Consider the following 21,854-nt stretch of genomic DNA (forward strand, 5'->3'; position numbering starts at 1 on the left):
TGTTGAGTCCATTTTTCCAGGAGTCTGGTCTCAGAATTACACTGACAAGATGCAGATGTTTGATGAAGATTTACTGCCTAATCTCTGGCAATCAATATATGGCTCCATTCTAGATGTTTTACTGTGTCTGTAAGATAGTGTTTAGCATTAACTTACCCATCAACCCCCTGCTCTCCTGCAGCTCCGCGCCTTTGTAGACATATGGTCACTGGTGGCACATGGTGACAGCCAAAATGCAACCAATGGGGCATATAACAGTAGTTCCCTCTGCTTTTTTTGTTCAGTCTATGAGTGTTCCTTAGTGGACCAAATTAAAAACTGTATTGAGTAGTTTAACAAAACAATAAATTGTAGAAATACTTTATTTTCAAGCAAAAAAAAAAATCCAACATTTGTAGGTTGCAGCTTCTTAACAGTCAGGGTTACAGCGAGTATTGAAACATGTCTAGTTACATATTCATTCATTCATTATCTGAACCCGCTTTATCCTCACTAGGGTCACGGGGTAGTTACATATTGTATTATTAAAAATATATTTTACATGTGCTATTAGATCTCCTATATATTTTGTACATAGTCAAGTCATTTCAAAGTGAGCATGTGGAATAATCACATCACAGTCGATATGCACTGTTGTTTTTATTCATTTTGAGCTTTGAGGAAAAACAAGTCATGTACATTTGTTGCTCTTCGTCTCTGTGTGATCCATCTATTTCAACACTTTAAAATAAGACAGATGATCCGAGGTTTTTTATTGTAAACAAGTGATATAATCCCCTGCATTGGCAGATTATGAGAACAGGATCCTTACATAATGCCCAGTGTTTCTTTAAAAACGCCTTTAGATTCTGTTCCTGCTGAGGACGTGCTGTGTGCTGGGCCGACAGTTGCCATGTTGTGACGTTGTGATGACTGTCAGTGTAGTCAGAGAGTGATTTTTACCCCAACAATAAGTCCAACAGTCGGGAGTCTGAGTGATTCACCATTCACCCTCTATTATCAGGACTTTCTCTGTGATTACCCTCATTTACAGCTCGTATCTGAAAGTGGTTATTACAAAAATTGCTCTGAAGTCGGAACCATCCTTGGCTTTTATATTCGATGGTAACAGATTCCTCCTTTCGTGATGTAAAAGAGAAGCACACTGCGCACAGATTCAGATCTGAAGCCTCCAGGGTTTGATTTAGTAGGAGTCTGCTGAAGCACATTAAGATAACATCACCTTTTATGCTGTAAAAAATGTCCAGGGAAACGTCTGAGTAAGCAAAGATGACATTTAGGTGACTCATCTTTTGTGTTTTGAAAAGGCCATTAACATAGTTTAGTGCAGATTGTACAGTACAGTCTGTGTAAACACAACAAAAAACAGGCTGCAGAGTCATGATGAATTGATTGCTTTAGAGCAGTTATTTTAAATTCTGAATCTTTAATAAGGTGATTGCTATTCTTCAGTCTGTTGCAGCTTCTCATAACAGGGTCATAAATTATGGACTGTCTGACGCTTCCATATCACTTCTTGTCTTAATGATTGTTGAAATTGTCACTAATCAGACTAGAGGAGCTTCAGCCTGATAGATTATGTCAATAAGAGTCCAAACCTTTAATCTAATGAGCAAATCGACCAGCAGAGTGGAAAAGACAACTGCAGTTTAGCTGTCTTCAAAGGTTACTTACCACTCTGCGCAGAGTACATATACTCTGTTGTGCCTTTGGAACAGCCTCTTGCTCTTCTTACGGTTATTTTGTGATGCGATGAGGTGCAGCTCTGTCCATATTTAGCACATTATTGCAGGGTTTGTGGATTGAACTCATCGGTGGGTGAATCACTTCTCTAGCTGTGAAAAGGGTAGTTCTGAGATTAGTGTGCCTCCCACCCACTCACCAGTTATCCCACTCTGTGCCTCATGCTGGTTTTGCACTTGTTGAACCACTTAAAATCTGCACAAATGAGGACAGTAATTTCATGTAGCAGCACTAGTTGCATTTAGAAAAGACTGAACTGAAACCCTGGACTCAATGAATTACATCAAAAGCTTTTGTAATAATGAAAAATACTAAAAAGGCAATTATAGAGAGAATATAACAATGCACTTTTCAACAACATCAATAATGAAGATTAGATAACTACTCAGAAAGCACTGCTTCACTGTTTATCCTTTACATTTCTTTTTCTAATTCAGCCTTGCTTAATTAACAGTTCTTCATTGCACTTAAGGCTTCTAACAGCCTTGACTGAGTATGACAGACATATGTGTGTTTCACTGGACATATTAACATGCAACTGTACTATATTATATGTGTTCCACTACTGCTCAAAGAACACCCTGTTCCTTTCAGTTTTTGTAGAAATTAAGACATTTATCTAATGAATATTTATGAATGTTAAAGCAGCCTGGTTCCTGTTAGTGCTGTGTTATGGTTTAGTGCATCACTGGATTATTATCCGTTCAGTTTTTCATTATTTCAAGTATTTCGTTTTAACATATATTCCATCTTTTTGTTCATCTAGCCCCCATTCTTTTAATGTTGTGAAATTTTTGCACAATAGAGAATCTTTTATTTATTAAATCACATTCTCAGGGGGTCAATCATTCACACACTTTGTTAATATTTGCCTTTTTTAGGCTTAATCTTTCTGTATTAGATTAAGGTTTGGGTTTTGTGATGATAATGAGAGAAGTTCAGTTTGTCCTTGAACAGCCTGTACATTTATAGAAACTGATGTCATGAGTTTAGTTATTTCAGTTTGACTAGTGGTCATCAGTTGGCACCATGGAAATATCTAATGAATGTCTGAAAAACAAGGAGTTTAAATAATAAACTATAGACTTCTACAAGTCTATTTTCTCTTTGGTAGAGGTATCAAGTTCATCAGCATAAATGATAGAATGGACAAGCTTTGAAAAGACTTGCACTGACTCCAACATACTGTTGTATTTTAGTGTAGAATGTTCCCAGTCATCCCAGGACAACAGGCAGGGAAGGTGGTGACAATGTTTACTGTGAAAAGGAAGCTGTATATGAAAGACTCCTTCACAAGGTTCTATTTTAGGCACAAAAGCAGAAGAAAGCAAGACTAGATCTAGAAGAATGTTCACTGGTCAGATGAAATAGATACCGAATGGTTGATAACTGGTGATAATGATCAGTGTTCATGTTTAGGAGAAGAAGGTTAGGCCTGTACGAATACCATCCCAAACGTGAATCATGGAGGTGGGTTGTACACTAGGACAAGTACTAGTGCATGTGATAGAAAAGATAAAGCAAAATGGTAAGAATATGACTTAAAGCTGCAGGAGCCAATATCACAGGGAGGAAATACTAGAATTATAAAATACACACTATTTGCAGTTTAGTCCTCACTGTCCAAATCAAAAGACTAAAGATAAAAACAAATCATCTAATTCATTGCATACTGTTAATGAAAAGTAAAACCACTTTCCAAATGTCCATGTCAAGACACAGAGTAGAGTCCCAGGTCACATCTAAAAGAATTTGGTCAGGGATTCGTCATCACAGCTGTCAATCACATATTTAACCCCCCCCCCACACACACACACACCTGTCTGATAACACCTGTGGAACCAGTCCAGTTGAACTTCAAAAACTACCAGGAAGAACAATGACCTGGATAAATGAGAACTTACAGACCCATGTGAATTGACAAAATCCTGTGTCACAGAGCAAATTTTCTACAGCCAAGAAACACAGGGAAGTTAATAACTGCAGAAGTCTCATGACCTCTCAGACCACTTTAATTTACTATACAATGTACTGAAAAGTCATTTGGAGGTATATTTTTTTGTGCAGTGATCAAGCACTGCAGCTTTAAGGTCCTGATGTTCCCATCACAAAACCCTGGCCTTTAATCATCATAAAATGCATAGCCTCGACCTAAAAAGATTTGTTTTCCAACAATTGATTTAAGCCCTTGTAGACCATTGTCCAAAATTCACCTCAAACCGACATTCTAATGATTTTTGGATAATTTCTTTTTTGTTTGGATTGATGACTGGATGAACTGAACCGTAAAAACACAAATATTTTATTTTGTGTATATAATTGTAAATAAATTTGGACTGTAGGGGGCTACGTCATGCTGCCAAAAGTTAACAGAATTTGTTAATACTTTTCCCCTGAGAATCTCACCAGAATGCTTTTAGCCAAGGTGAATGCAAATTCTAAACCCCAACTTTTTGATTTAATGTAACTGAGTTGTAGTATCATACTGCATAAATGATGAATTTTGGTAGAGAAATATAAGATTGTACCATTGTGTATAGTGGTTCTAATAACTATATGAAAAATTGTCAATGTCAAAAGTTTTGAAATTCCAATTAGAGTTTAGTCTTGAGTTAAAGGTGGCACAGTATTTGTTTGAACTGGTCACCCCTTGAATTTCGATGAGGAAAACCCCACACCCTATGAAACATGCAGAGTTATGTTATTTGTAATACATAGTGATCATTTAGGTTATGCAAGAGGCTGACGATGATGAACCTTTGACACACTGTTGGTCGCCCACATGCGGTTCACGCCTCCTCAGGCTGTGTCACACCTTGTCATCATTACATGTCAGGGTCTGTGTCACATCCAAATACAGTAACGACAGAGGAAGGAGACCCTTCAGGTTAAATGTTAAGCCCTGTCACTCCCACAGCAATGTAATCTGCACAGGTAATTACTCAAATTGTAATTAATCATTGACTGGACATTGGGAATCCCGCGTATCTGCAGCTTGACACACCTTTATCTGATAACCTTCAGTCACTCCCCGCTCCATTACATTCACTCTTTGTGCTGGTGTTTAAGGGTGTGTATCTCATATATCTGTGTCACTCCTGTGAGCCACCTTCTGATCTGTTAGTGGTCTCGTGGACTTGAGCCCCGTGGGTGGGGCAAAAGCTTTGTTGTATTATACCTCAAACCTACTGATGTGGTGATGGAGAAAATAAATCAGTCAATACCTAATGCCATTTTCTGTCTGCAACACAAACCTGTGGAGAACCAGAGTCTCTTTGAAGGTATAGAGCTGCTTTTCAACCATTTTTATGCACATTAATTACATGAAAGAAGATACAGTACTTTGTTTAATGTTATTATATCTTAGATTGACTTTAGTAATGCTTTTTCTGCTACTTCATGTGCATTTAGCTCTTGTTTTACCAGGATCAAAATGGGTCATTCTCCGGGGTTCATGATAATATAATACCCCACTCCATCACCGGTAGGGGCGAGTGGGAGTTTCACATTTCAGCCATGATTGAATTATTATAGATTAGGTTATGGTGTTATATCACAGATACCCTTTCAAGAGAACTTTAATACATGCAAAAAACTGCTTTACATTATGATGAGCTTCCTTCTTCCATATGTGATATAGTACTTGACCATCAGAGGGAGACTGATGGTCTAGTCTTTTGTGCTCCTCTTGGGGATATTTGATTAGTCCATCTCAAAGGAAGCTCCAGTACACGCTAACACTACGTATCACTGAGTGGTAGAGTAAGAATAAGTGGTAATTCATCATATTTTATGACAGTAGTGATTTATGTTTTTCTGTTCAGGTTAAATATAGCTTTCTTTAGTTAGAACAGTGTTTTCCCTGTATTTCCACACAGCTGCAGCAGCTGAAATCAGGGGAAAAAATACCAGAATTTGAAAATAAACACTGTACTCCTGCAGCGTTCTTGGAAAATTAAAGCCAGTTCTCCATGTTTTGGTTTTGACCCATGGAGCAGAGCAGTAGAGTCACTGAATCTGAATAATTATAGGTAATTACAGTTTTCAGTCACATACACCATTGCCTGTAAAGTGGGAATAAAATATTATTGTCTCTTCAAATGAAATAATTGTGACAATGTGCTTTATTCTCGATAGATAGTGTATCTGGGATTCAATATGTAATTATTACACATGATCAGAGGTTATTACTGGTGTATATAAATAGGAATAAAAATAGGAATGTGTCTGATAAAATTATTTCAACTTTATGGGCAACAGCGTATTTAACCCCATATCCGTTATAAAACATTTATGAGATGTGCAAACCGTTTGTGATTGGGTAGATTTTCAGTAGAAGGGTTAGAATTCTTGTTTCCTGTCAGACTACTTGAAATACAATATGGTTAAAGTTAATGATAGTATTGATACCCCATGATGCCAGTTTTAATCAAAATGATGAGGTCAGTGTGGCTCAGGATGTTGTGGCTGGGTATTTTGTGTGATCACAAAAATAAACAACTTCAGAACAATTTTTCTAAAATTTCTGAATAAGTAACTACACAAATGCATCCATTTATCTTAACTGTATGTTGAAAAAAGTTCAATTTTTAGGTACAAGTTAAGAAACTTGAGTTGAACTCTAGACAGTGTTGAGTAAGAAAAGATAAGATAGGAAACACAAACGTATTATGCCAACAGTTGTTAACTGAGCTAAAAAGCTTCTTTTGTGTGAAGTTAATAGAATTACCACGACTCTTAGGTAACAGCAGATTTAATCAACATGGTTTCCCACTATGACGGTTATAATACTTTAAACAACTCACTAATGCACTGATGTTTTACTTCAGTAAAAGTATTAACACCACATTGTTAAAGTACCTACACCACCACCACTAAACCACAAGTTTGTCATTCAAAGAAAACACAGTGAAAATCTATTTTTCAATGTATGGTTTTTAAAGAGTTAATTAGTTTAAGAAAGAGGAGAGTTTCTCATCCTTCATTTTATTGCAAACATTAGAAATCAACACATTTGACGACACTTGATTTTCACTGAGCATTAAAAGGATGAACAATCATAGTGTATAAAGTATAGAAAACAATCAAGTATAAAAGTTACGGTATTTTCTGAGATATAGTGAAGTTGAAGCATAAAATAGAATGGAAATCCACAAAGTACTTGTGGTTAAATGTAATGGTTGCCTAACAATATGTAGTTGCTATCCACCACTGGTTAAAGGAAATATTTAGATCCTTTACTTAGTATGTCAAAGCCACGCTGAAAGTGTCAATATAAAAGTGTTTTACAATTACAGTCAAGGAAAGAAAGTATTTAAGAATAAAAAGTAAAAGTTCTAGTCACAAAAAGATCAGTTGTGACTGAAGAACATGGTCATTGTTACCACGATCTAATCCAAGCCCTAACCTGTCTCTTTTAAAGTGTGACGACAGTATTTGAGACTGATGTACTTTCCCAGTAGAAGCTTAGGCTTTTAGCCACATTATATTCACACCTCTAGTCTCTGTTTATACTTTGATACACACCGTAGGCCGTCCTTCAGATCTTTCTAGACTTTTGAAGGTCAGAACTTCTTGTTTGATAGAAGCAGCAGCTAAATGTCACATCGTATTCAGTCGATTCTTTCTCCTGGGCTTCACTTGAAATTCATGCAGAGTAGTTTGACCCAAATCAGACGTGAAAAGCTGTCAACTATAACTGTAATACTTTTTGCTAATTCAGGCATCCAGGCATTGCTGTTATCGTGAGCAAATTTACATTTACTGCAAAACTGCATTATGCAGAGATACGACTGCAGAGCAGCTGCTTTACACACAGCAGACACAATATAAGGCTTTCATACACTGAACATTCTTTATTTTTACATCATATAATTACATCAGTTCACTGTAAGTAAAGTAAAAACAAAAACCTCTGTCCACAATGCAAGGACTCTTGTGTTTATAGCATGGGAAAGCATTTTCCAGAAAATGACTGCAGCAGTCATAATGGGGACAACGTGCTGGCCCTTTAATTTCATTCATGTGAGAGGAGATGGAGGCTCGGTCTCATTTAGTAGACAGTCCCTCAGACTGTTGCTATTCTGCTGGTGAAGAAAGACTGTGACATCTCAAACCTTAGTGCTGAGACAGCAGCATTTAATTCACACACGTCCACACAGACAAACACAAACATCCTGAACACATGGTCCCCTCAGCAAAACACAGCCAGGAGGGTGAAGTGGACAGGAGGGGTGCTGTTGGAGAAACTGTCAGCAGGCTCCGCTGTGGAGGAGATGCATTGACTGGCCGTCCCCCCCCCCTCCTCTCCCTCCTGTGGTACTTTCCAGATAGATGTCAGAGGCATTTAAATGAGGAGGATCAGCTCCAGAGGCAGCTAGTGCAGCGACAGCTGGCCTGAACCAGGAGGCAGACATAGCAGAGGGGGGTCACACACTGGGATGTGAGGGGGGAGTTCATGGATCTGCTGGACCAGCTTTTTGTATGTATGACAGGGACAGATTTACAGACAAGTGCAGATGACTGTTGTGTGTGTGTTTATGTCATGTGAGTGTATGTGTGTGTGTTTGCAGTTTGTATCATTTGACTGGGTCTTTGAAGTGTTTTCTTTCTTGTTTCCTTCTCTCTGCATCCTTCCTTCCCTCCCTGTCATCATGTTAACCCGTCTTGAAAAGGACAGCAGACGCCATCCCGGGCCATTTGCAGTTTGGTCATGCTCCATCTCCCTGCCGGGACAGCCTCTCTCTCCCTTCTCTGTATGTCTCTCCTCTGTCTGCCCTGCTAGCTGCTGGTTAACGCAGGCTCTGAGGAGGCAGGTACGCTCACTACCCTCATCCAGGGCAAAAGCACAAACAACGCTCTCCTCTCTTCCCTCCAACCCTCCCCCTCCTCTCCTTCCCTCTTTCCCACTCACTGCCACTCTCCTCTGCCTGTCCCTTGACGGCTTTGTGTAATAGCCCTGAGCTCTGCTTTCTATAGTGAGAATGTGTGTCGATTGATTGCTCCACAAACCAGCTTTCTCATGTCTTTTAAGGATGGTGTGAAGGTGCAACTGTGCACAAAGAAGGAGAGCAGATCAATATATTTTGCTGCCTACACCTGCAACTAGGATATCTGACTGTAAACTGCTGTTTCTAAGATCTGTGTGTATTTAGCCTTCATATTTTGGTAACACTTTATATGGAAAGTTCACCTGCAGAGTTTGTAGAGTATTTGTAACATTTCAACAACTTAGGAGAAAATCAAACAATTCAAATGATTTGTGTCTGTAGATTCACTGTCACATGTAGAACTACGAATAATATATTGAACTACACTATTTCATCACTTTCATGCTCTTTTCAAATCTATTTGATTTTTTTCCCAGGTTCTGTTTTAAATGATCAATTTGCATCAATTTGTCAATTAATCACTAAGTTGTCAGCTGTGAAATGAATCACCTGCTGTTTTAATGAATCTGAGTAGTTTTAACAAAAATAATCAAACTTCTACTTCTTCTATTGCAGCTTCTTAAATGTGAATATTTTTTGGTTTATTTCCACATCTGACAGCGAACTAAAAGTAACTTGGATGTTTGGGTTTTTAGGAACTCTGTTAAATATTTTAGACAATTTATATTATTTACACCAAGAGCATAACGGGGACAAGAATCAACAATGATATGAATCTTTACCTGTAGCCATATTTCAGTTTAACTTTTGAAATGTTACAAGTTCTCTGAAAAGGCAGGTTAACTAAAGCTAAAATGCTACCAATATTTCTTGTAATTATTTTCTTTATGTAAAAAGTAAAAAGCTGACAGCTGTAAAGATGCACAGGAAAGAGGTTTCCTGCAGAATACAAACAGCAGGCGACATGCATTTAGTTCATGCAGCTGCAGACACTAAAGTATCTGTGGGTATAGAAAGACACTGATTATACATCTCCAGAGGAGTCAGCTGGGATGCAGCACAAGTGATGACGAATGACAGAGAGGTGAAGCATCCTTTAGCACAGGAGGCCCTTTACATCCTGCTGTATTGTCTGTTCAAAGTATGTGTTTATTTTGAACAAGAGACTGTGTGTAGAAAGGCTTCACTGCAGCTTTGAACATCTGCCACAAAAAGCACAAGAGACTGAAATGTATATTCAGTTCAATCATGTGGGATGTTTTAGGTCTGATCATCTTGTCTTGCTTTGTTTCTGTTTGTGAAGATGAAGTAAGATGAAGATGATAATGGGCTCCAAACTACCTCTGGCACACAAGTGCATCAGTCGACATGATCTATAATATTGTATGTGTTTTCTCTATACATATACAATATACTGGCCAAACACTAGTATCTGAACGGTTTAGTGCTGTTGGCAAATAAGTTGACATTCACCAGTGGTAGATATTTATCTGTTGTGTTATGTTAACGGTAGATTCACATACATTTGTGTTATTGACTACTTTAATATTTTTTGTCTTGGATATGTTTGTCAAACTACAGACAAAAGTGGCCTGAATCTGTCCATATTGTTTCACTCGTGAGTTTTGCTTTTTACTCTAGATTGAGATTTGTAACAACTCTGCACTAGATTGAGTCATTCAGATACTGTTTTATTTGTATTTCTCTAAACCACTGTAAGATAGACATACATATAAATTAATACAGCAGGAAAATGAATCCCAAAATGGCACATAATAGTATAACAGTACTACATGATAATTCATATACATTTATACTTAAAAGTAAGGCTTTGAAGGCACAGCTTTTACTTGTGGTGGATTATATTCTGTGAGTAGTTTTACTTTTCCATGGCACAAAAGAGTAAATAAATAAAAGCAAAATGAACTGTATTATATTACTGATAATAAGTTGAATGTATTCAGAGCACTCAGTTATCTAAACTGGTCAGGAATGTCTGGAAAAGTTCAAGTTTTTACTTTTTTCTTTTATCATTTGTTACTTGATTTAAAGCTGCAGGACCCAATATTGATGGAAAAAAATGCAGAATATAAATATTCAAAAAAAATTGTATTAGTCTTGAAAATGAGGCATCATTTCATTTCGTATTGTTCAGATGGAAGCTTTACTAGATCATTGCATCCAGGTCATGTCTGATGGAATCTGATCAGTAACTGATAATAACAGCAGTCAGGCCCTACCTGTCTGTCACCTGTGATCAGAAAAATTCTGCATGATGGGACAGTTTTTCTTTTCTACAGCCTGAACACACAAACCAGGAGTATCTGCATTAGTCTCATATCCTCTCAGACCGCTAATTACAATATGCTGAAAGGCCATTATGGAATTGTTGCACAGCAACACTAAATAAATATCCATCACTGCAGTTTTCAAAAATCAAGTTTTAAATATTGACCTCTAATATTCAATAAAAATAATTATGTACACAAATGTACTGTATCTTTGCAGTATTTTCTAAAGTGATAAAAATTAATTTTGGTGTAAGTACTAAAACAAAAACATTTATCCTCATTTACAGGGGATTTACAGTAAACATTGTCATTAACAGCTTCAGGAAACAAAATCTTAAATTATTATAGCTGATAACGAGGTTTTTTTTTGGGTTCATTTTATTTTTGTTGTTTTTATTCTCCCTTTTGCGCCATATCATTCTAAATATTTTAATAAAAATGAATTGAACTTTTTTCCAAGTCTCTCAGCCCTTTAAGCCCAACTATCTGTGAAAACACAAAAGCAGTCATCAAAGGTATGACAGCAACTTTTGTTAAAACATAACAGATAAATATCAGCCTCTCTGTCCGGTGAATGTCCTTTTATGTGCCAACAGGCTGATACCAGCTCATACTGATAAATGCTTGGTATATAGGTACATCCTTACTATACGCATACCTATATAATAATATATATACACCAAAATACATAGACTGAATAATACCCTCTCCTCAATGACAAAAAAGGGGGTAAAGTCAGAGACCATGCACAACTATAGTAATAAGAATGGGAATTATGTCTAAAATGATTTCAAAGGGTGTCTCCCTGACCCAGATCTTCATCAATATGCTGCTACACTAGTGCATTGTTTCCATCTTTATTCTCTCAGAGCTGTGAATACATATGGCTTTCACAGTAGATGTTTGCCACAGCGGCTGTGAGTCACTGGTTCTTTTTATTGGCTGAAAGGCAAATGTGCACAGTCCATGTAAGCAGGTGCACCGCTGTGGATGATGCACCACACAAACAGAGAGAGGGAATCTCTGGGTGTTTATGTAATTATTTGATATTTACACACAGTAAATACACTGTTTTTCAGAAGGTGATTCTTGTCTGACTTTTCTGACAAAGTTGAGAAGAAAAGTGTGACTGTAAATATAGTTCACAGGATGTGTTTTGACCTCTGACCTCCTGCTTCCCTTTGGCCTTTGGTTTTGGATGACTTTCCAGTTGTCATCTCATCCCTGTAGACCTTTTAGATCACAGCATACGATTCAACAGAAGACTCTGCAAACTCTGTTTTGCTGCTGAAATATGCATAGAGTGGAAATCAGTCGGCAAGCTGATACTATTTGACCTCTTTTTGAGGCTTAGTGGAAAATATGGAAAGATGAGCTGTATAAGATGATGTGTGGCTACATGTATTTGTTTACGGTGCTGAAGCTGTAGATCTATGAAGCATCAGCCACCTAGTTTATTCCATATACATTCAAGGGAAACACAGTTTGAGTTTAATTTCTGAGTGGTTTGCTCTCCAGCAGTGGGGGGATGAGCCGTTATGTAACCATAGATGCAACTGATCCAAATATAGCAGCCATTAGGGGATTAGCTCTGGGTCCGGTAGGCTCGGCTCTTCGGTGGCTGGTCTGGATGTCTTTGCCGCCGGTCGCAGCCTGCCCTCCACACCAGTGTCTGCTGTTATCAACGCAAATTGATATTCGCCCAAACCGACAGCTGAGATAGCATCTTAGCTAGCCATTACATTATACAGATGCACCCCTTCCTGTCAGCAGACAAGCATCTTTCTCCTGTTCAACTTTCATGGACTTTGTGGTTCAGACTGAATTACATGTTTTTGCTTTACATTTAACGTTTTTTTCTCTCAGTCTTGCTTTGATAAGAGACAAACTCTTTGTAATATAGGGCCGTGCACTAATACTTATGTGAGACACACTGCAAAATGAAAAAAAAGAATGGGATTTTCACCTTATGACGTGAGCTTCATTTGGAAACATTCATCATAAACTGAACATAAATGACTGGGATTGGTTTTCTGTGCATGCAGAACCTGAATGCACCCAGCAGCAACAAATTCTTAAATCTTAGTATTAATCGTATTTTATCACAGACTTCTCTTGTGGATTAGTTGGAGAACCAAATGCATTTTCCTCTTTTTCTGATCTATTAATGTTAATTTGTCTTTGCGCATCATATAATGTGACTGTTGCACATGGGCACACCACAGTGATAAAGCTGAAATTACAGGTTGTGCATCCTTATTGTAATGCTAGACATTAAGTGGTATGCATATATTTAAAGGTTTACTAAACGTAGTTTCCAACATGGTGTTTGCAGATTTTGCTTTTCTGAACAAGCTAAGTCTGATTTGTCAGCTCATATTGACCTCAGATATCCATGAATTCATTTATGCATTTTATTTAAAAATGCATTATATTAATTTTTCTTTTGTGAATTTCATATCATGTGGCAGAACTTCAGTAATTACATGTACTGGTATAATTAGCACAGAGAGTTTTGTGTGAATTAATGTCTCATTTTATTTCATTTTATGCATTAGAGTAGTTGTTTCCTACACAAACCAGCTTTCTCATGTCTTTTGAGGATGGAGTAAAGTTGTAACTGTGCACAAAGGGAAGCAGATCATCACATTTTGTTTCCTATTCTTCTACAGCTACAACTATTGGATCTGATTAACAGTGTTGATCCAAGAGGATTTAACTTTTAGATTTTTAATGTTTATTTTCTTTATGGTACAAATAAGAAAGCTGACGGTGGTAAAGAAACAAGGGAAAGAAGTTTCTACTTGACTCCATTTATATATTTAACCTGTATTTTCTACTACTTGTAAATAATACACCTGGACATGTGTCGTTCTCTAGGTTTCTGGAGTTTTAGGTGGTTTGGCTGCAAAAAACACAAGTTGTTAAATTTCACATTATTCTTAAGTATTAGAATGTAAACAAGTGAAATGAATATGTTCATGGAAGCAGTGAACAGAATGTCCTTACGTAACACTTCACATTTCTGTGTGGTATAAAATGTAATAATTGAACTTATAGTCGAAGAATACTATAAGTTATGTAGTATGTGCAGTATGTGAATGATTAAGTGATTAAACACAAACATAATGGCAGCAAAATGTGGTTGAGAAATCTCAGCATTGTATTTTCTTTTTTGTTTTGCTTAGATGATGTGAAAAACACTCTCTCTATGACGTGATGATCTAATGTTTTTTTAGGTTTTCTTTGTCGTTTGTTTGTTTTGTTTTTTTTTTTAACCCACTTGAGTTCTTAACACTGGTGGAGGTTGAGACTTTAGCCTGTGAATGAGCACTGAGCATAAAGTTAGGTTCAGAACTGACATCATCTCAGTATTTTTGGATGTTGTAATATGTGTGTTTTGATAAAGCAGCCTTTTGGTGGAGACAAATTTGTTCACATTTTTGAGTAGGATGTGTTGATTGGGCTGTGTTGAGCAGAAGGTGTTATAAACACGTGCTGAGTTACACCATTTCATCTCTTTATAGCCATCTTATTTTTTTTGTCTTTGCCACAATGTTTTTACCTTTGTTGAAATGTAAAGTTTTTGGTTGGCCTTGTCAGTCTTATTTCTTGGTCTTAATAATATTAAAGATAATAATAATGATAAACACTTTTAGAAAGAGCACAATTGTACTATAAAATGTCATGTTTTAGTGTGCCCTCTGTGACCTGTGTGTGCTGACAAGTGAAGTCATGGCCTATAAATACTGTCAGACAACAGGCCGGCTGTCATTCTAGCACACACACTGGATAAAATATTTATCAAGATGATAAATATTTCAGTAGCAGGTGCGTAGTTTCAAGGGAAAGATTAATACCATTGCAGACACACTGCTAAATATTCCCTGTGGTGGTGCAACCTCTCGATGTTTTCCCTGAAAGTCCACTCACAGTTGTCCTTGCCTTAAGTCCATCTCAAAGACTTTCCTCTTGTTTTTCCCCTTCTCGCCTTTCCATGACAACTGGGTTTGTATAAACTTGTCGTGCAGTGTGACAATAGAGGGTATTAGCCGGTGTATGTGCTGATGGGCTCTCCACCTGAATGGTCCATTGTTGTCTTGAGGCACAAACAGCAGCTGAGCTCAGACCTCCACTGACAGGCTTCTGCACACTGTTTTGGTCACAGTGAATTCATTAGATGTTAGAGGAATAAAGAAAAGATGCACTCTAAGCTGATGGAAGTGGTTTATATTTATGTCTACCTCACATTTTCCATGAGTTAAATGAGGAGACATTTGCTCTTTTTAGTGGCTGATATGCTCTGTAGCAGTTGGAACTCAGCTGTTCCAATCAAAATTGAATTATCTTCATCATATTTATCAAATAATTTTGGTGTGTCTTCAGTAGCTGAAATGAAGAATAGGCTGACTGGTAAACATGTTCTCCCTCATCTTAACATCAGAATAAGGTGGAATAAAAGTTTTTATCACACAACAAAATCAGATGTTTTCTTCATTTTGTGATTTCTTTTTCTTTTCTTTCTCTCCAGTAGCTGACCTCCGTGGTAAACGCCATCTCCTCACCTCCCAGCACTCCCTCCCTGGGATCCCAGTGGCACTGAAACAGTCCATCGACCTGCGTACATCTATGGATGGGAAATACAAGGAGATTGCAGAGGTTAGTGTTCAGTGTGAACCAACTGAATAATTAAGAAACTTAAAGGTGCAATGTGAAACAATGCGATGGAGTGGATGTGTGTTAAACACCTCCTATGTATGAACAGACCATTAACATAACTTAAAAAATGAACACCTTCACTGATTTTTCTCATGAACTGACATTCATGCTTGCTCCAGTGTTTGTCTTCTGTTTCTCTACAATAGCAACAACACTACCTGCTGTAAGCTTAGTCAGCTAACGTCAACAGACTCCAACACAAACTTCACATAAGCACACCAGCAACACAGTGCACTCAGTTAACAAACACCACTGTCCTTATTAATACATTTTTTTCTTAATGTTACACAAGGCATCATTAACTTTGTGTGACTCAAGACACATCATACGAGAGTTTCACAGAGTATAACTTTTTTTTTTTGAATGCGTTGCACTTTTTATAGTTTTATAGAAAAATATTGAATTCTTTTTATTTTTTTAATCCTAAATCCACAGATGTTGTACTTACCAACTCTTGTAAATACTTAACTAAACATTTGTCTTAATTTACCATTATTAATAAACTGATATAACATAAGCAAATGTATGTGTTTTTACACTACTGCCAAGAAATGTGGATTAAAATATTTGTACCTCTTCTCATAAAATGATTGTAACAATGTGATTTATTACCTCCGCCAGGAGATATTGTGATCACTGTGCTTTGTGTGTTTGCGTGCGTGTTTGTTTGTTTGTTAGCAAGATAACTCAAAAAGTTATGGACGGATTTTCATTAAAATTTTCAGGAAATGTTCATACTGGCACAACAAAGAAATGATTACATTTTGGTGATGATCCGGGGGGGCAGATCTGTCTTGGCGAAGGTCTGCGCTCTCCAAGTGCTTTTCTTGTTCTTTATGGATTAAGTTTAACTGGGACTAAGTATGTAATCACTGAACCTGGTCGAAGGTGATTAATGATGTGTATAAATAGGAATAAAAAGTGGAATGTGTCTGAAAACAAAATTATTCCAACTTTATATATATATTACTTGTATAAGGTGATATATGTGTAACAGATGACGAGTGACAATAAAGTAAAACACAGTTAAAGTAAGATAAAATATGTCTAACATATGCTTACAAATGAAATGAAATTGATCAAATCTGTTTTTCTTTTGTAAACATTTATATATTTCTTGAAAGTACTGAATAGGTTACTAATAAATCATGTTGTGGCTCAGTGGATAGACTTTTTATGGTGTTGTGTTTGTGTGAAGGAGTTATTCTCTCGCAGCCTGGCTGAGAGTGAGATGCGTAGCGCCCCCTATGAGTTCCCAGAGGACAGCCCCATCGAACAGCTGGAGGAGAGACGTCAGCGCCTCGAACGACAGATCAGCCAGGATGTCAAGTGAGTGTCCAAGCACTGGACTTAGACTCTTAATGAGAAGCACATATGGCTGGTTTTGCTCTGACACTGAGGACTGTACAATGCACTGTATGTTTCTGTTTTCAGGTTTGAACCCGACATCCTCCTGCGAGCCAAGCAGGAGTTCATGAAGACCGACAGTGCCACAGATCTGGAGTAAGTACAGTTATGTCATTAGCCTTCATTTCACTGAACTGCCATGGTAGAAAATACAAAGGCCATTTGTTTATTGATTTATCATTAGATACATGAAGGAGCAGAGTCAAGTTCCTGACCTGCAAGAGAGAGAACTGATTCCAGAGAGAGAGTACCAGAGAGTCACTATTTCTGGAGAGGAGAAATGTGGGGTAAGTCACAGCAGCAGGAATAGGAGCAGAATTAATAGAAGGCAAGCACAAACAGAACAGATTTTCCTCTCATCACGCCTACACTCTCATGAACAGAAGTGGAATGAAACCAAGTATCTCATGTAATGGGACTTTACTTGAATATGTCCTTTTTGTGCTGCTCTGTACATGTACTCCACAACATCTTAGAGGCAAATATTTTACTTTTTACTCCACTACATGCCTTCCTTTCCAAAGAAAACTATGTGCATAGGTTATGATAAAACATGTCGGATTCACTGGAAAATAAATTCTTACTGTGAGTTCATGAAAAGAGATAATGTTATTCTCCCAGGACAGCAACGCTACAAACATATGATGATCTAATAGAATATGATGCATTGCTGTAGGTTTAAATACACAACAGTACATAAAGCGTAACAGATGAGCAGTTCATTTTTTGCTCTTTAGTCACAGTCCATTGTTCTTCTTTCCAGGTTCCCTTCACAGATCTGCTGGATGCTGCCAAATGCGTGGTGAAGGCTTTGTTCATCAGACAGAAGTACATGGGTCTGTCGCTGCAGAGCTTCTACAGGACCACCGCTCGCTACCTCCAGGAGCTCAGTGAGAGACCCCTGGACCTGGATGTGTATGAGGAGGAGATCCCCGAGACCACAGTCACTGCAGGTGGACACACAGTGCACACAGTACACAACGTACACAAAGCACACACAGTACACATAGCACACACAATACACACAGTACGAAGTCATGACAGTGGATTAGTTTTTAGTATCTTCTCTGAAAATGTTCTTGAATGTAGGGATCTTTTACTTTTCTTGTTCAAATGAGTGTAAACTGAATTAATTAAAGTCTTAGGGTGTTCTTCTGACTAAGTAAGCTATTTAAAAATGTGATTTGTGATTATAGACATGTGACTTACAGACCTATTCTGCATTATTCTATTATGGCTTTCCATCATTAAAAGTTATAACATAAAATTATTCTGTTGTGCTGTGTGATCTAATATTAGTAGTAGTAGTAGTAGTAGAAGTAATATTATTAATGGCACAAATGACGGCAGTGTTTTCTTATCTTGTTTTATATCTTAGAGCCTTATTTTGCTGCTGTAGTTTAGCTTGAAATTGTCCCATGTTTGCATTTTGTAAATCATATACAAATTCAGGCCTGTGTTCAATTTTTGTTTTGATGTAATTCAGCTAGTTTTTAGTATTAGTTATAATTATTCATAACTCTCCTTTTCCTATTGTGAGATGTCAAAATGAAGAAGTCTTATTTTTACTTCTAAGTATTACGTTACAGATGAAGGATGTTTTATTGCTACAGTTTAATATTTTATGCACCCATATTATAATAATTTTCATGCTTAATTGTAATTTTGCTTCTAAATAAGATATGACTAATTGTCTTTTATCTGTTAAGGTCATAATTCATAATTCATTCATAAGAAATAGGCCTTTACTTGTCTTGATTTTATAAAAACTACTTACTCATGGAATCTACAGAAAGTGTATTGTTATCTCTGTGAAATGATCTCTCACAGGATATGAGTTTTTTTCACATCCCACATCTCTTTTAAGAGGGCAGATGTCATGTCCTGGGCCACGTTAAGACACAACAGGGCACACCCACCGCTTTCACAACCCATCTGCTGCACACTCCTGAACAGACTCACAACAGACGCACAACGCACAGGCTGCATGGACCTCCGTGTCGTTCAAAGGCGTCACACATTGCAACATTCTGTCTCCTCTCAGATGCCACAGTGCACCCACCTGTTTCTGAAACGCACCCCTACGAGAACCAGGACCCCGCCAGCATGCCCCCCGACATGGGGTACGGGTGCAAAATGGTGAACGGTGTCATGCATGTTTACACTACGAGGAGCACAATGGACAAGTGAGACATATATGAATCACTTTGTGCACGCACGTTTTGTCCTTGACATCGTGATCAGCTCATGTATTTTACAGACTGAAGTTTTTCATTCATTTGCTAATAGGAGCACAGAGTTGGACCTACCATATCCAGATCTACAGGAGTACATCGCTGATATGAACGTCATGATGGCGCTCATTATCAATGGACCAGTGTAAGTTTATGTATTAATATGCTGCATTGTAGATTTAACATTAAATTGAGATACATAATTTATGATTCTGGGGCTCAGATTATAAATTTTTAATCTCTTTCCTCACTGAAACACTTCTTAAAAACTGCTTGCAAATTATAGGCTATTGCATGAAGTAGCCTCTGTTTGTTTTTTCTATAGAAAGTCCTTCTGCTACCGTCGTCTGCAGTACCTCAGCTCCAAGTTCCAGATGCACATCCTGCTGAATGAGATGAAAGAGCTCGCAGCACAGAAAAAAGTCCCACATCGAGACTTCTACAATATCCGTAAGGTGAACTCAGGAGCTGTTTCTACTTCCTATAAATTTAAAAAAAAAAAAGACCATCATTACCGACACAAAGTCAGACACAAACATGTGATGCTTTCTCCTGTCTCTGTTGTTAAATAGGTCGACACACACATCCACGCGTCTTCCTGCATGAATCAAAAACACCTGCTGCGTTTTATCAAAAGGGCCATGAAGAAGTATCCAGCAGAGATCGTCCATGTGGAAAGAGGGAAAGGTCAGACACTCATGGAGGTGTTTGAGAGCATGAACCTCACAGCCTTTGACCTGAGTGTGGATACTCTGGACATGCACGCAGTAAGTGACCTGCACTGACAGTAATGGAACAGAAACCATACAGACAATCGTATTTTAAAACATACATGATTCTATTTTGGTTTGTATTATTTGGATTATTATTGTTGTTAGTAGTATCTACCCCTACCATTTAACATTTCTGACTTTTATTTTTTATAAATATTTAATTTTATTTTATTATTATTCTATCTTGGGTGTTTGGGGTATTCAAGGTAATGGGTGCCTTTCTGCTCTGGATTAGGAAAATATAGGTCTAATATGTAGTATTGATAATCAAAGCTATTAAAATCAGGGGGAAGTTGCACTAGAATGTACTCACATCCACTGAACCCACAGAAGGAATTAATGCTACGTCTACACAGACTGTATTTATTGTTTGCACAAATTCAGACAGTTGGTCAAAAAAAACAGTCTCTTATTATCTTCACATGCTCATTCAGACAGTATTTTACATTATTACTCTATTCTGCTAAGCTGTGTGTAGTTGTGAAAGCAATAGCAGTACTTCCACTTTTTTTTCGTTGATTTTAAAAGTTTCTTCTAACTGGTTGTCATCTAAGCTCTTATTTTCTGACACTTGGACATAGCAGATTGAATCCCTAGTGGTTGTCTCAGTGTTTTTCCTCTTCAACACTGTTGTTTTGGCAACTTTATTCTCTTAAAACTGTAATAAAAAATGTCCTAAATAACATTTTTTAAAATAATTTAATGCAGAAATTCTACACATACTCTCTTTAACCTTGTGTAACCCATATGAATAATGGATAACATGTTGTTTGGCCAAAACCTTTACCAACACGCTAAACAGATTCACCCAGACAGCAGCATCAGCATGTGAATTATACTAACAGGGTCTGATTTTCCTCCTCAGGACCGAAACACTTTCCATCGTTTTGACAAGTTCAACGCCAAATACAATCCCATTGGCGAGTCCATTCTGAGGGAGATCTTCATCAAAACAGACAACCACATCGAGGGGAAATACTTTGGCCACATTATTAAGGTGCTCTCTGAATACATTAATAATCACTTGCAGGCCTCAGTTCTTGCAGACTGACTCTGTGAGGCACTTGCACCCTCTGCTGACGTTGTTGGGTCACTGCTTTTTTACAGGAGGTGATGGCAGATCTGGAAGAGAGCAAGTACCAGAACGTAGAGCTCAGGCTGTCGATCTACGGCCGATCCAGAAATGAGTGGGACAAACTGGCAAAGTGGGCCGTCAAACATCAGGTCTACTCTAATAACGTGCGCTGGCTTGTGCAAGTACCACGACTCTTGTGAGTAACTGAAAAATATGCAGTGACCTTAAGTTCACTTTTTTTTTTTTTTTTGTCCAAACTGTTTTTATTACATATCGAGTCATCCAGAAAAGCATAATACAGTCATTGTTTTTTGTTTTTTATACCCAAACCCATGAACATTCCCACCCTGTTTTACCATAAAAAAGATGATCATTGACAGTGATAATAAATAAATAAATAAATAAATAAGGAACACAGATATTAGTCACAGACTCGTATAATAAGACTCCTCTGGAATAAGTGAGGGATCTACCTCTTTTATGGGATTCAGAACAGGTTGCCAGGTACTGAAAAACTTATTGGCACATCCTCTTATAGAATATCTCATTTTTTCCAATGTTAAATGATGTAAAAGATCCAGAAATCAAGATTTAAATGTTGGAGGTTGTTTATCTTTCCATTTAAGTAGTATTAGTCTACGAGCTAGAAGAGTGGTGAAGGCAATTAGTTTTTTAGATTTTTGGTTAAAATGAAGAGAATGTGATGTAATGCCAAATATTGC

General features: G+C 37.5%; 1 protein-coding gene across 11 annotated transcripts in view; it reads left to right on the top strand.

Annotated features, from left to right (window-relative positions):
- ampd2b (adenosine monophosphate deaminase 2b) overlaps nucleotides 1-21,854 on the top strand; it is a 30,744-nt gene that overhangs the window by 1,882 nt on the left and 7,008 nt on the right. For 2 of the 11 annotated variants that reach the window (XM_030139189.1, XM_030139190.1), the window contains 11 exons: nucleotides 15,456-15,583; nucleotides 16,842-16,972; nucleotides 17,078-17,146; nucleotides 17,235-17,337; nucleotides 17,814-18,003; nucleotides 19,095-19,236; nucleotides 19,340-19,429; nucleotides 19,610-19,739; nucleotides 19,857-20,051; nucleotides 20,923-21,054; nucleotides 21,165-21,328. In XM_030139189.1, coding sequence (XP_029995049.1) covers nucleotides 15,456-15,583; nucleotides 16,842-16,972; nucleotides 17,078-17,146; nucleotides 17,235-17,337; nucleotides 17,814-18,003; nucleotides 19,095-19,236; nucleotides 19,340-19,429; nucleotides 19,610-19,739; nucleotides 19,857-20,051; nucleotides 20,923-21,054; nucleotides 21,165-21,328 — 1,474 coding nt within the window. Of the gene's footprint in view, nucleotides 1-8,109; nucleotides 8,225-8,417; nucleotides 8,559-10,795; nucleotides 10,802-15,452; nucleotides 15,584-16,841; nucleotides 16,973-17,077; nucleotides 17,147-17,234; nucleotides 17,338-17,813; nucleotides 18,004-19,094; nucleotides 19,237-19,339; nucleotides 19,430-19,609; nucleotides 19,740-19,856; nucleotides 20,052-20,922; nucleotides 21,055-21,164; nucleotides 21,329-21,854 lie in introns of those variants that run through there. The other 9 variants (XM_030139194.1, XM_030139192.1, XM_030139195.1 and 6 more) reach the window with 9 other exon arrangements.

This window comes from Sphaeramia orbicularis, chromosome 7, assembly GCF_902148855.1.
Source record: "Sphaeramia orbicularis chromosome 7, fSphaOr1.1, whole genome shotgun sequence".
NCBI lineage: Eukaryota > Metazoa > Chordata > Actinopteri > Kurtiformes > Apogonidae > Sphaeramia > Sphaeramia orbicularis.